Source organism: Condylura cristata, unplaced genomic scaffold (assembly GCF_000260355.1).
Source record: "Condylura cristata isolate star-nosed mole 26May11 unplaced genomic scaffold, ConCri1.0 scaffold00014, whole genome shotgun sequence".
Taxonomy (NCBI): Eukaryota; Metazoa; Chordata; class Mammalia; order Eulipotyphla; family Talpidae; genus Condylura; species Condylura cristata.
The window spans coordinates 20399296-20413885 of NW_004567115.1; the positions used below are offsets into that span (position 1 = coordinate 20399296).

The following is a 14590-nucleotide window of genomic DNA, read 5'->3' on the forward strand; positions in this document are numbered from 1 at the left end:
AAAAAAAAGTTCTTTCAACAACAATGGGATCCCTGACACCATCCTCCAATTTGATGCAAAATATTAAGCCAATGTTCAAGATTGCCTGTGTTCTGGAATCAATATATCTTTCAATTCTTCTCTTTCTTATACCAAACTGTGTTATAACCTTGCTTTATCTCAGACATTACCCATAATTTTCTAGTTTCTCGAGCCCATTTACAATGCTCTTCATAATGAAGTGTCCCCCAATACAATCTAATCCCAACATAATCTAATTCTTCTGTCCCTCAAAGACCACTTCAAATTTCTCCTTTTTTATGAAGGAAGTATTTGAAGTCTTTTTTTGATCCTTCATGTGGATTCTCACTCTTCTTTGAAATTCCACAAAATTTGTGGACATTTCTCCTATGGTAAGTGCGTGTGTGTGTGTGTGTGTGTGCGTGCGCACACACTATTTATATTTCTATTCTAGTTGGGTAATATCTTTATTTTAGAATAATCATCCCCTTCATCCATATTGCCAAACAAATGGTGGGTATTTGATAAGACTATTCTGACAAGATAATTACAGAAAAGGCACTTGTAGGATATAGAAACTGATAACTATTCTGATAAGACAATTTTTAAAAAGACATTGTAAGATACAGAAAATGAATGAACAATGGTGTTAAATTAGGAATATTTGTGACTTATGCCTAAAACAATGGCACTTACAATTTGACCTTTACACTTTGGTTGAAAGCCTCACAGGCATTAAGTTTAGAAATCTGGTTAGAGTCATATTACACAGACCCTGAAGGGCAGGATAATAAAAGCAGGCACATTCAGTTCTCCATGGGAGTCACTGATGGCTTTAGGAGCTGGAAGGTAAGAAAACCTGAGATTTGAATACCAACAAGAAACATTCTGGTTGACTCATCAGTCTCTGAGGAATATGGTTGAAGGTAAGGCATTCCTGTGAGAAGAATTGAGTCTTCATATGCTGATAAAATCAATTGTGTGAAGTCTTGAAAAAGTCACCAAGTTAAAACTGCTTTGTAGGCTTCCTGACACTAGATATTTGAGTGCGCACATCAATAAAAGGAAACAGACCCAAGGTACAGCAACCACTACTGAATTTCCAAGCTGTTTTCCAGACAAGAGAGAAAGGGACAGAAAGCACACCAAACACAAACAACGGGGAATTAAAAATCAAGGTGAATTCCTCATCAGTAACACTAGAAGCGAAAGGACAGTGGGAAAATGCCTTGAACATTCTAAAACAAGAATTTCCAACCTTAGATTCTATGCTGAGACAAACTATCCATGAAGGCCAGGGTGAAAACAAACACATTTCCATACATGTAGAGTCTCTAAACATTTACCTAGCATAAATCTTTTTCAGACCACACCAAAAGAAAGACAGAAACCAAGAAAGAGAAAGACAATTTCTCTGCCCACTCTTCCTTAGGGGATCAGGGAGCTCCCTGAAAAGGGAGGCAGGTACAACCCCCACTTACCATAGAAGAGGAATGCTTTGGTCATGTGATGGTGGAGGTAGGTCCTGTTAATGGTGAAGAAACAAGCATCTGTCCCGCACTGCCCAAGCCTCCCAGTTTCCCCAGTCAGTGGGGACCACCAGACCATAATAGGATAGCCATCAGTTTCTATTTTGTTTTTCCTATACAGGGTCAGTGCTTCTTTCTTACGAAGTGAATAGAGATGTGTAGCCTCTTCCTTCGAATGTCCATATCGCAAATTGGAGTGTTTATACTTCTTCCTTTCAAATTTTCCCAGCTCGATCACTACCTAAAAGAGAGGATAATTATTACTAGAGTCAGATCATTTAATTCTTTTTGGCACATCTAATGGTCAGCTTGATGATTTAGCCTTGTATTACTTTTTGTTTTGTTGCTGTGACAGATTACTACATACTTAGGAATTTCAACCAACACAAATGTATGGCTATACAATCCTAGAGGTCAAAAATTTGAAACAAGTCATACTAAGCTAAAACCGAGTTGTCAGCAAAAACACTATTTTGAAGGGAAAGCTGCATGCCTATCATTTATTGCAGCACTATTTACAATAGCTATGGTATGGAAACAACCTAAATGTTCTAAAACAAACAAATGGATCAAGAAGATGAGGTATATATACAGGTGGAATATCACTCAGCCATGAAAAGGATAAATTCATGCCACTCATGACAACATAGATGAAGCTGGAAGGGACTGTGCTATGTAAAATAAGTCAGAAGGAAAAAGAAATATATCACATAGTCTCACTTATATAGGCAATATAAAAAAAAAGGGGGCAAAACTTGCAGACCATAGATCTGAGACATACAATAGGGGAGGAGGAAGGAAAGAGGTGAAAACAGGGGAGAGATGAATACAAAGACCATGGTGACGGTTCGTGGGTGCCATGGTGGTAGGAGAATTATGGATACACCTGAGAGGAGAAATTAAATATTGTACAAAAATGAACAATGATGTAAAAAAAATTTTAAATAATTTTAAAAATCAAAATGCCAGTAGAGCTGCATTCCTTCCTGGAATCATTAGGGGAGGATCTGTTTTCTTGTTTTTATTTTAGAGTTACCTCACAACTTTCGAATCATGGCTTCCTTCCTCCATCTTCAAAGCCAGTGATGCTATATCTCCCGAAACCTTTGGTCCTCATATCTCTCTGACCCCAGCTGGGAAAGATTCTTAGCACTAAGGACTTCTGGGACTACCTGGACCCACAATAGATTATTTAGGATAATCTCATTTCAAAGGGTGTCACCTTAAATCAACCTGTATAGTCCCTTTTGCAAAGTAAAGGAACATAGTCACAGGTCCCAAGATCAGGGAACAGACATAGTCTCCCATATATCTACCAACCAGCATGCTTAATAATTCTGGTCAACACAGGTACATTTACTACACAGATTACATTTTTCCTCCACTTCATTAACATATACAGTACCTAGGATAGTTGTGTCTCCTAATGAATGCTATGAGGGTCAAGGTTATGACCTGGACATGAATAAACAGCTGACTTCTTTATAGTACAATTAAAGGAGTCATCACATGGGTGTTCTATTTCTGATAATATCTGTGATGGCACTGAGATATTTAAACAGCCCAACAGTACTAGGTTCCCTTCCATTTAAAACCACATTTTTTATTTCTTTAAGAATAGTCTTGTTAGAAAGGCAGTTAAGCCACCAGTAACAGCAACGCAGAGGCAGAGCAGGTGGGGTGGAAACAGAGGAGCAGGCAGTTCTCCAAAACAAAAATTTTGTCCTTTTGTCAAACATTAGGTTTGATATTGATATGACAGAATAAAAGTAGTGCAAAGTTAGGGGTGTGTTCCATATATACCTGGAACACAGACTATACAAATAATGCAGTTAAAGGGAGACACAGTTTTCTATGGTAACTGCTCCATTGGCTCACAGAGGACAGTGCTTGGACAGTGCTGAGGACAGACCCATTCTCAGCAGCCAAGGCTGATCTTTATGCATTTGCTGCTTCAGTGTCAGCAAAGAGCTACAGCGCTCTGATGCTATATTAGAGGACAGAACTCGGAAGGATCCATGACTTTCACTGGATTCTCTAAGGATGCAAGATCAAAAAATATTAAGAAATAGAAAAATATGGTAAACAACCTAAATGCTTACTGACACAGAACCGTGTGAAAAAGTAATATCCACACAATAGAATACTCTCCAGTCACAAAGAAAAGTGAAATGAAGCCGCTGAGAGCAAAATGGAAGGAGTTTAAGGGAACTAGTGTCACAAAGCAAGTTAAAATGACAGATACTGGATGTGTACATAACAGAGGATTGATTAGTCCAAGAAAAAAATCTTATAAAAAACAGTGAACACTGATAAATGAAGTTAGGGTTCTAAAGTTAATAGAAGGGCCTCCCTGGTGGCTCAGGGAGTGAGTCTCAGTGCTGTCACTGCTGACACCTGGATTCACTCCCAGGTCAGGGAGCTAACCGTATAGGCACAGCAGACCTCTCCTGTCTCACCTGCTCTCTCCTCAGCAGTGTATTTCAGTCCATCTGCCTGTTCTGCTCCCCACTCTGTCTCTGGTGAATGCTTTTACCTGCTGCACCTCTCGCTTGTACACCAGTTCTTGTGTGCAATAAGTACATTTTTAAAATTCTTTTAAAAAATGAAAAGTTAAAAGGGATTAGAGAGAGAAAAGCTAAAGGGGTAGAGGGAGGGTGATGGGGGGAAATTTTTAAAGAGAGGGAAAAAACGTTCACCCAATGTAGCACTTCATACCTTCCTCCCAGTTTTAGTTTCTTCTAGACTTTCTCATGTTATAACAGGAAATAAAGAGGTGGGCCAGTGGGGGTCGGGGAGAATATATATGAAACCACTGAGTAAAAACCAGTGGTTATAACTCCAAAAGGAGTAAGGGTTTATATAGCTTTAAAATATTATGGATCATCTGTGACAACAAAGTCAGCATTATTACAGCAAAGCAATCACTGGAAGCTCAAGAAACGTCTAACGTTTGCCAACAGTTTTCTCAGCATTTTTATGATCATAATGGGACTATTTCCCAATAGCCTGGTGGGATAGAAACTTACAGCCACAAACTCTCTATATTTTTAGCCCACCCTTCCCTGCAAATGTACTACCAACTTTAAAGAAAGATTTTTAGAAAGTCATAGAATATATAACTGCAAAAGAAAATTTTGTCTACATTTCTGATTAATATCTACTATGAGATCCAAGTCTGTTTTCAAATAAATAGGGTATGCTTTAAAGGGAGATTTTTTTTTTTTGCCATGCAGACCTTTTTTTTAAAAAAAAAACACTAAGCCTCAGATGTTAAGTTGCAGGAAATGTGGGGGGCAAAGAAACATATTGAACATAGGATAAAATGAATTGAGAAATTCTAAAAGACAAGTGGTTCAATGTTTTCAACAAATCTACGACATGGAAGAAAAGGTAGGACAGAAGAACTTTATGGTGAAAAACAAAAAACCCATAAAAACTTGAGATACGCCTACTATTTGCAATGTGTGGTACTGATTTATTACAGATTTAGAGGAACTACAATAAAAGACTTTTGAGATAGTTGGAAAAGTTTTAACATAACTTAAAATATAGATGATACTGTGTTAATTATTGCTTATTTTACTGAGTATGACAAATAAGAATGTGGTTATACTAAATTCCTTAAATTTTCCATCTGTTAGAGAATGTGAAAGTAAATCCAGGTGAAATGATATAATGTTTGGGATTTGCTTTAAAAAATATTCTGAATAAATGCACAAAATGATGTGAAAATAAACTATTACATTATTAAATATATATATATTCCGAATGTACTCATGAATTATTTGTACAACTAAGAAGTAAACAAATTTAAAAAATAAATAGATACATATATACCCAAAGAACACACAAATATTATGTACAAAATATAAATGTGAGTGAAAAATAATGTCCGAGATTAACGATTTCCTCCAGAAAACTACAATGTTTTAGCATAACTGTATATAAATAAGGATAATATTTTCATGTTCAGATTATTAATTATGCTATGGGAGCTGTTACAGGTTATAGGTTAAAATATATCCCCTCCAAATTCCTTACTCAAGCCCTAAACCCACATACCTCCAAATGTGACTGCATTGGAAGACATTGTCTTTAAAGAAGTAATTATATTAAAGCGAGGTCATCCAGGTGGGCTTTATGCAATTTGACTGGCATTCTTTAAAGAAGAGCAGGTTAGAATTCAGACAAGTACAGAAAGAAGATCATGTGAACACAGAGGTAAGATGATCATCTACAAACTGAGAGAGACCTTATAAGATACCACACCCTAGTGACACCTTGATCTTGGACCTGCCCCTCCAAAACTATAAGAAAATTAATTCCCGTGGTTCTGGAAGCCCTAGCAAACTAATACAGCATCTATGGTGTGATTTTTTTTTTCCCTTCCTTTTCCCTACTTAGACAGAAAATTATTTGATTTGCTTAACCCACAAACCAGAAATATAGTAATGGTTCTCAATGTATAGCCATTATATTTTTTTATTTTCAATATCAAAAAAAATACAACCCTGTCCGTTGAAGTATTCAGTGTTTCATCGGGGACTGGGAAATAGCCCATATCACATTGCTAGTGGTCAATAGAAACTAAGTTCAGGTGAAGGTTTATTCCAGTAATCATATCACATTGCATACTCTGAAGGCATACATGTCAAAATATGACAATTTATTCTAACATCAAAAATAAAACTCTTAGCTTAGACATTCCTCATAACTGGAAAATAAGTAAATGTCTGGTTAATCACACTGTTTCATAATTTCTTATAGAAAGCAGCAGAAAGCTACAGGCCCTTCTGCAAAAGCGGGCCCTAGAAAACCTTTAAGCTAGACAAAAGAGTCAAGACCCCCTCCAACCCAAATCCCAAAGTGTGTTTATCATATCTCATTCGATCTAAATAAAAAAGGGAGATTCTGTAGTGTGGGCAAAAAACAAAAATCCAGAAAACACCTTCATTGCCATCAGCTCCACATCTGAAATACTCATATCCACACATAATCTTTAAAAGACCTTTGACTTTCAGAAAAGGAAAAGTACCAATGGTTTCACTCATAGCCAGACCAGGCGAGAAAATAATAATAATAGACCAGAGACACTTTACCGGGTGGAGTAGGATCAAAAATGGTGGGGGGAGGGAAGCACCAGACTATGGTGATGGCACCCGGGTGACTTGGTGATAGGATGCCCACGGGGATTACAACTGAGATGGAAAAAAGCACAAACTGATGTAAAAATAAACTATTATATAACTTGGAAAAAAAAAAAAGATCTTTAACTTTAACTTTCAAACTGGACAGCTGGTATTTTCATGGGTGATAAGTACATTTGAACTGTATCTGTATACATATTACACTCATATAATTTTACTATCATTGCATAATTTTTATTTTAATTTCCAATCAGCAAAAATGACATTCAGAATAGCCAAGTAAAAGAAATAATGGGAGGACTGACGAAATGTTTTAGTTCACTCAGGACCACACAGTCCTTGATCTAGCAGACCATGTCAAGAATGACATATTTACTAATCTAGATGTCTGTGTTCTGTATGTACTACAAGATTTAGATTTCTTATTGTCAAGTATTCTTGATTCTTCATGAAAGTTCTCTTTCAGAAGTGACTGAAAACTTTGAGGAAGTCATCCAATTTTGATGCAACAAAACAAACTGAGCTTTACTTTCTGTTCCTCCAAAATCAGGACCCTATGAGTGTCACAAGCTGACCCTCTGTCAATGACTTTGTTTCTATCTGATATATTCATTAAATCTCAGTTTCATCTGTTTAAAAAAAGAAATTTTCCCTAACTGGGACAGAAAACCCTGATCCTGAGATATAAGACAAAAAGTAAAGTACTTGGCGTTAGAAAAAGACAGGATGGGAGCAGGGGTTGGGGCAAAGACCCAGAAATCAACACTATCCAACCCAAACCCTCGGTACCTGGAGGGTGACAAGCAGAAAGATAGTAGCTGTGATGCACAGGCAAGATGCCCAGAGCCGTCTCCTCCGAAGGCGCACCATGCTGCTTTGGCCCGGGTGCCTGATAGAGGGCTGGCCTAGTTACCAGCTGTTCTTCAGTCAGCCCAGAGCCCGAGACAGCTTCACACAGAGGAGCCATCTGGGTGCCAATTTCCTCCAAGGCCCTTCTTGCTGGGATCTGGTCTCCATGAAAGACTGAGAAGTGGGCCTCTGACTGAGCCCGGCTTGGCATAGAGAGGGAACAGCATGCAGTCTTCTTAAGCTATCATCAGAGCAGCTGGAAATTCCTCAAACAGAAGGCATCAAATCATTCTGTAACAAATGAATAATCTTTTAGTTATCCTGCAGAAGATTTAATAAATGCATTCTTTCAGTGTTATCATACAGAAACCCAAAACTTAAAACCCAAAAGGAAGTTTCATGATCATGGCTTAATAGATCATTTACAGATAAGTAAAACAAGACCAAAGAGTGTTAAGTGACTTGTTCATGGTCAAAAGACCCTTAGATCTGCAACCGGGGGGGATTCTAGAATTCTGTTTCAACTTAATTTTCTCTGCCAAAAAACCTTGCTCTTGAAGTCATCTATATTGTAGTCACTTCCTCCTTTGTAAGTTTCAAAGAAGTAGACAATGGAGTAGATATTAAAGGACTATCCACACAGCCCTGCAAAATTTAGGAACATGAATAAATAAAAGGTTTTGATCCATTTTTCAAAAATGGATAGTGATTACCAATGCCCCCGCCCCAAGGAAAACACTTTACAATATAAAGAATTGCAATTGTTGATTCATCTGCTTAGTCTTTTAAAGCAAACGTCATAAAGTAATGGTTTATATTAAAAATATTGTTCTCTGGCTAATCTGAAATGATATTTTCATCTCTCTGAACTAAGGGTGATTTTTTTAAAGTTTTTTAAATGAACATCATAGTCTGATAGACTGCTTTTTTCCCCCCAAGATTTTAGGAAGTCAAATGTCTGGAGCAAATTACACTGGAGCCAGAATAAAGCAAGGATCAATATTCTAAAGGAAGGGTGGTGTTGCTTCACAATATTCCCAGGATCTCATTCTCAGTCAGATCTACATATCTCTAGCATATTGAATTAAAAAGAACTAGAGGGCCCTCCCTGGTGGTACAGTGGGTTAAAGCACAGGACTAAGAAGTTAAAGCCACTTCAGCATGAGTTCAATCCCCCCTGGGAGATAATCCACATGGCACAGCAGACCCTTCCTGACCCACCCACTGCTCCCCTCAGCAGTGTACTTCATTAGTCAGCCTGTTCTGCTCCCTACTGTCTCTGGTGAATCCTCTCACCTCCCTGCACCTCTGGCCTGTACCCCAGTTCTGTATGCATAAATAAATAAATCTCTTTTAAAAAATAGAACTAGAATATAAAAACTATGTAGAATTCTGGTTAAAATCTTTGGTCTTACATTCTTCAAAGAAATAGAACAAATATTGATGAGACTCATATGAAACCACAAAAAACCTTGAATAGCCAAAACTCTCATGATTAAAAAGAAAGAGAATGGAGACACTCCATTTTTTAAATTTCATTTCACACTCCCAGATTTCAAGCCATACTACAAAACGGTAATAATTAAAACTGCATGGTGCTGGAAGAAGAATAGACACAAAGACCAGTGGATTCAAACAGAAAACCCAAATATAAACCCACAGGTTTATGGGCAGCTAATCTTTAACAACTGTGCAAAGAGATACAATGGAACAAAGAAAGTTTGTTCAATAGATTGAGCTGGGAAAACTTCGATGCTATATACAAAACGAAATGATAGTAGATCACTACCTCGCACAATGCACAAAAACCAACTTGAAGTGGATTAAAGACCTAGACATAAGACCCGAAACCATAAAATACCTAGAAGCAAAGGTGGGCCAAACACTAAATGACGTACACCTCAGTATCTTTAAAGATACAACACCCAATGCAATGATAGTGAAGGAAAGGATAAACAGTTGGAACTACATCAAGTTAAAGAGCTTCTGTACAGCAAAGAGACATTACAAAAACAAACAGACATCCCACTGATAGGGGAAAAAAATTTTCTCACACAATACTAATAATAAAGGATTGATCACAATCCTTCATACAAAGGATATACAAAGATATACAAAGAATTGATGAAACCCAACAAAAATAAATAACCCCACCAAAAAATGGGCAGAGAAGCTAAAAAGACACTTCTCCAAAGAGGAAATGCAGACAGCCAACAGCATATGAAAAAATGTTCAACATCACTTGTATTAAGGGAGGTATAAATTAAAACCACAATGAGATACCGCCTCACACCAGTGAAAATGGCACATCTTAAAACAACTAGCAACAACAAATGTTGGCAAGGATGTGAGAAAAAGGAACTCTCCTGCACTGCTGGTGGGAATGCAAACTCCCCAACTCCCAGCTTCTCCATAATTCAATTTCCAAAGGTAAATAATCATGGTACCTAATCAGTTAATATAAAAATTAAATAAGATAAAATTGGTGAACATTTATTTTAAAATCTGATCCATAATAAAAATCCAATAAATATCTGCTATTCTTATTTAAAATATTGTTATAAAATCTTTATATCTTAAAGTGGAAAATGACAACAAATTCATAGAGAGTATTTTGCTGTTCAAATTCCAAAGTAATTGGGATTCCAATTACTATGGGGGTAGCAGTGGGTGGGTGAGGAGGTCTGCCACACCAATTTTGTCTTTTTTTTTTTTTCTCTTGGTCTCTTATTTGTCCCCCTATATTCTTCCTATAAATGAAATCACCTGATATTTTTCTTTTTCCTTCTGACTTATTTCACTGAGCATAATCCCTCCAGCTCAGAGAGTTTCTCCTTTATAAATGACATGAGTTTGTCTTTTTGATTGCTGAATAGTATTCCATTGTGTATATGTACATATCTTCTTGATGCAGTCATCTGCTTTTGTGCAAAATTATAACTGATAAATATACAAGAAACTAGTTAGACTCTGAAATTTATGCATTATATGTTTTAGCACTAAGACTATAAAATATGCTAGCTAGCTACTAGCTAATACAACCACAAATTATCTGCCTGTACCAAAGAAAAAGAAGACATTTGTGCAGAATAGCTTTCTACTGGTTGGTATACCAGAGAAAAAAAGTAACCAAAACCCCTAAGACCTGAAAAGAACCTACCTTTCTACTTATCAGTAGTAATAACTATCAATACTATTGATAGTTTGAATTTTGTGTTTCAATCCTAGTTTTGTCACTTATATATAACCTACTTTGGACATTGTAAGCAAGAAATACTACCCAGTCTTCTTGCAGCAAAGATGATCAAATTTTCATTTTGCATGCAAAAGCAATTTACTATTGATATAATTAATCTAATCCAGATGAGGTAATAAAATAATATTACCATTTCATTTTTTAATGTAATTATACAGTGGTTAAAATTTTTTTAAAGAATTAAGTGTATAATAAGGTATTGTTAGTTATAGGAACAATGTTGTACAGATCTCATGAATGTGTTCATTTTCATAATTGAAACTTTATACCTTGATTAGCAACTCCTGGCAACTACCATTCTACTTTCTGACTCCATGAGTTTGATTATTTAAAATATCTTGTAAACATGGAATCATAGAGTATTCATTCCTGTGATTTACTTACTTTACTCAGTCTAGCAAGTCTAAGTGAGTTGCCTAAGTTCATATTTCTTTTTTTTGTTTTTAAAGATTTACTTATTTGTGCATACAGAACTGGGGTACAGCCAGAGGCTCAGGAGCAGTCAGAGGATTCACAGAGACAGAGTGGGGAGCAGAACAGGCAGACTGACAAAGTACATTGCTGAAGGGAGCAGTGGGCAGGTCAGGAGAGGTCTGCCACACCATGTGGGTCACCTCAGGGGCTGAGGATCAAATTCATGCTGAAGTGGCATTAGCTTCTTAGTGCTGTGCTTTAACCTGGTGCACCAGCAGGGAGGGCCCCAATGCTGTTTTTTTAACTAGCTATTCATTTCCTACCAAAACCAACTCTTTGCAGTTCAAATTTTGAAAGCATTTCATAGGGTTTAGAAATGTTTGTACACTGAGCAAAACTTACCTACATGCAAGTAACATTGTTTGTCCACACTATCCTCTTTGTTTCCTTAATTTTCCCACTTTGGTTTTTTCAAAAATATTGTTTATAAAATAAAACTTACTTTCTTAAAATAGAAAAATAAAAGACGAACACCATAAAAACAGTTACAATGGAGACTGTATTTAGTTCACTGTCAAACAGTGCCACCTAGGAGGAGGCCAGCAAGTGAAATGGAGCAGAACTTAAGGATCCTCTGATGCCTTCTTGCAGGCAGGAGGAGAAAGTTCTACAATTGAGGTGAGTATGCTATCTAAGTTGGTGGCTTTGTAGTGTGCAAAATTCTGGGCTGCTACTTCAATGCAAATGGCCAGGCCACATCTGAACTGTCTCCACTGGCGCTACATCACAGTGGATCACAATGGCCTAGTTGCAGTGTGACATCAGTTGCAAGCTCAAGATTGGTCGTGACTTCCTGGGGTGTCTCACTGAGAGAAGGAAATATGTAGAAGGAGATCAGCCTGAAGCCCACCTTACCATACTCAAAAATGTGCCGGGGCAGAGTGCAAGCAATAACATGACAGGAACAATCCCAAGTTAGAGTTGCATAAATGTCTGTTGAAGAGGCAGTGGTAAGAAAAAGTCGTTTTTGTGTGTGCTGTATTGTATTATATTGTTAAGAGTTCATTAAAAGGTTCCCAGGAAAATGTCTTTAAATCACACCCAGTGAGATTTCTGTAACTTACACTTCTCTCCGCACGGGAGAAGCGGGTGTTGGTATGCAGGGAGCTAATGTAGTATACAAAAATACCAAGAAATGATTTGCCTATTGAAGACCAGAGCCTGATGTCCTGGGGACTCTCCCGGGCATTTTCTTTACTAAAAATACGACTCTTTCGACTGCTGCAGAGCCAGAATCGCTACTACTTCAACGCACGGACTTCTAGCAACAAGTGATTCTCAAGACCTGGGGGAGGAAGTCAACTACACAAAGGCAGAACTGGGTTTGAGAATTGGTGGGGCAGAAAGAGCAGACGGTGGCCCTCTGGGAGATGCGCAAATCCTCGGTTGCCAAGCGGCTGGCTGAACAGCCGCGCGCCTCCGGGGTTCACGCGGAGGCCCCGGCGCGCGCCCTGCCTACCCCCTCTCCCTCCCCACCCCCACCCCAGCGCTTTCTCAAACTGCCAGGCCGGCAGTGTCTCGGAAAAGTGCCGCCCAAGGTCTTCCCACACAGGCTCGGACTCTTTCTCAGCACACAACTCCGCCTGAACTCCACTCTGGGCACAGAGCACTAAGGTTCTGGCGCGCAGCTTCCCAGCGTCATGGACCGCAGCGAAGTCCGCTTTTGCGTCTCGGCATCGAGACGCTGCCCGTATCAAGCCATCACTCAGACTAGAAAACACCCCGTGATTCGCACTCACCTCGTCACGGTGAAGGGGGTTCACTGCCGATTGCTGCCCGGCCGTTTTTCACTTTCAGTTTGCGCCCCAGCCTGAGCTCACACGAAGACTCGGAAAGGAGATTTAGGGAAAGCAGGATAACTCTCGCCGCCCCAGGCCAAGCGATCCTCGATCCAGGTTTTCACTGATGCCTCTTTTCTGCTCAAGTGGGTGGGTGGGCCGGGGAACACCCGCCGCCCCTCACTGGGGATCTGGGGCGCCTTCCGATTTGGGTTGCAACCCTACCTGAGAGACACCTCTTACTGCCAAAGACGGGTACTTTCTGCTTCTCAAACTCCAAGGCTGAAGCGCCTACAAAGTCACCTTTTCTGGAGAACCATTTAAGCAAAGCAGAGTGAATCCCTCTAATCTGGGGCTAAGTTGCGTTTTGGAGTCTGAGCCTGATGATCATTTAGTTTAATTTTACCTGTGAAGGAAAATTGACTTCAAGCTACTGAGTTCCAGATTCAGATAACCCGATTAAAATTAGTTTGCCCCTGTCCAGGCAGAAGGTGATAAATAGAGGATCATAATTCAAGACCCTTGAAGGCCCAGGCCCAAAGTGAGGCCCAAGAAGCATCTGTGACCTAAAATGTGGGGCGGCCCAGAGTTCTGGGTGGGCGTTTGTTGCTCTAGGTCTGCATCTCTAAATCCTAAATCTGTGACATCTGAGTCAACATCTTCAGGAAATTTAAAAATAAGGCTATAATACTTTTTATCATTTTTGTTGTTTTACAGTGTTGAATCACTTGTGTGAAGATAGAGAACTATTGATCTCCCTGACACTGTATTTTCTTATCAAGCTGGGTGGCTACTCATAGATGCTGTAAAATGCATTAATGTACAAGATTTTTGTGGGAACTGATCATTTCTAAAGTGTCCTCTGATTAGTAATCTGATTAATAATCTGTGATTCAACAAAGGATTTAGTTAAAGACCCAAGCTATATAACAAGCACTTGTCATAACTACATAGATTTATCTTTTAAATGATCCTTGTTGCCAGCCCTCCCTATATCCACCCCTTTGTAATGTGATTTTCAAGTTCCCCATCAAGAGCAGAGCTCATTTCCTCTCTCTGAATTTCAGGCTGGCCTTGTAACTGACTTCTGTTGGTCAGAGAATATGACAGAAATGACAAGAGTGCCAGTGCTGGGCCCAGTGCTGGGTCTCAAGGGGCCTTAAATGCACCCATTCTTTTCAAACCCTACCTAGTTACTACAAGAACCGTCTGTATGGCCGGGGGTAATGACTGTTACCAAGAGTGTCCCCAAAACTGGAAGATGAGTGAGTTTACCCTAAGCCAGTCAGCTACATACCAGCCCAATGGTGAACAAAGAACAAGCTCAAGCTTGGTCACATCAGTCAAGACTGATGCAGGTCAGTAAAAATTACCAGCTTACTTATCAAAATAATAAATGTATATTTTAGCTGCCAGAAAGAAATAAGCTAAGGTAGGGGTGGGGGTGGGTGGAGGCAGAATTTAGGGAGGATATAGGAGAATCAAAATTTAGTCAACTATAGGCCCTCCCTGGTGGCGTAGCGGGTTAAAGCACAGCACTGAGAATCTGAAGCC

The 14590-nt window shown here is 38.8% G+C and overlaps 1 protein-coding gene across 1 annotated transcript in view; it reads right to left on the reverse strand.

Moving 5' to 3' along the window:
- FUT10 (fucosyltransferase 10 (alpha (1,3) fucosyltransferase)) overlaps positions 1-7629 on the reverse strand; it is a 57014-nt gene extending 49385 nt beyond the window's left edge. The window contains exons 1-2 of the mRNA XM_004682228.2: positions 7469-7629; positions 1482-1770 (exon numbers count right to left, since the gene is read on the reverse strand). Coding sequence (XP_004682285.1) covers positions 1482-1770; positions 7469-7549 — 370 coding nt within the window. The 5' untranslated portion in view covers positions 7550-7629. The remainder of the gene's footprint in view (positions 1-1481; positions 1771-7468) is intronic.
- Between the last annotated feature and the right edge of the window lie 6961 nt (positions 7630-14590).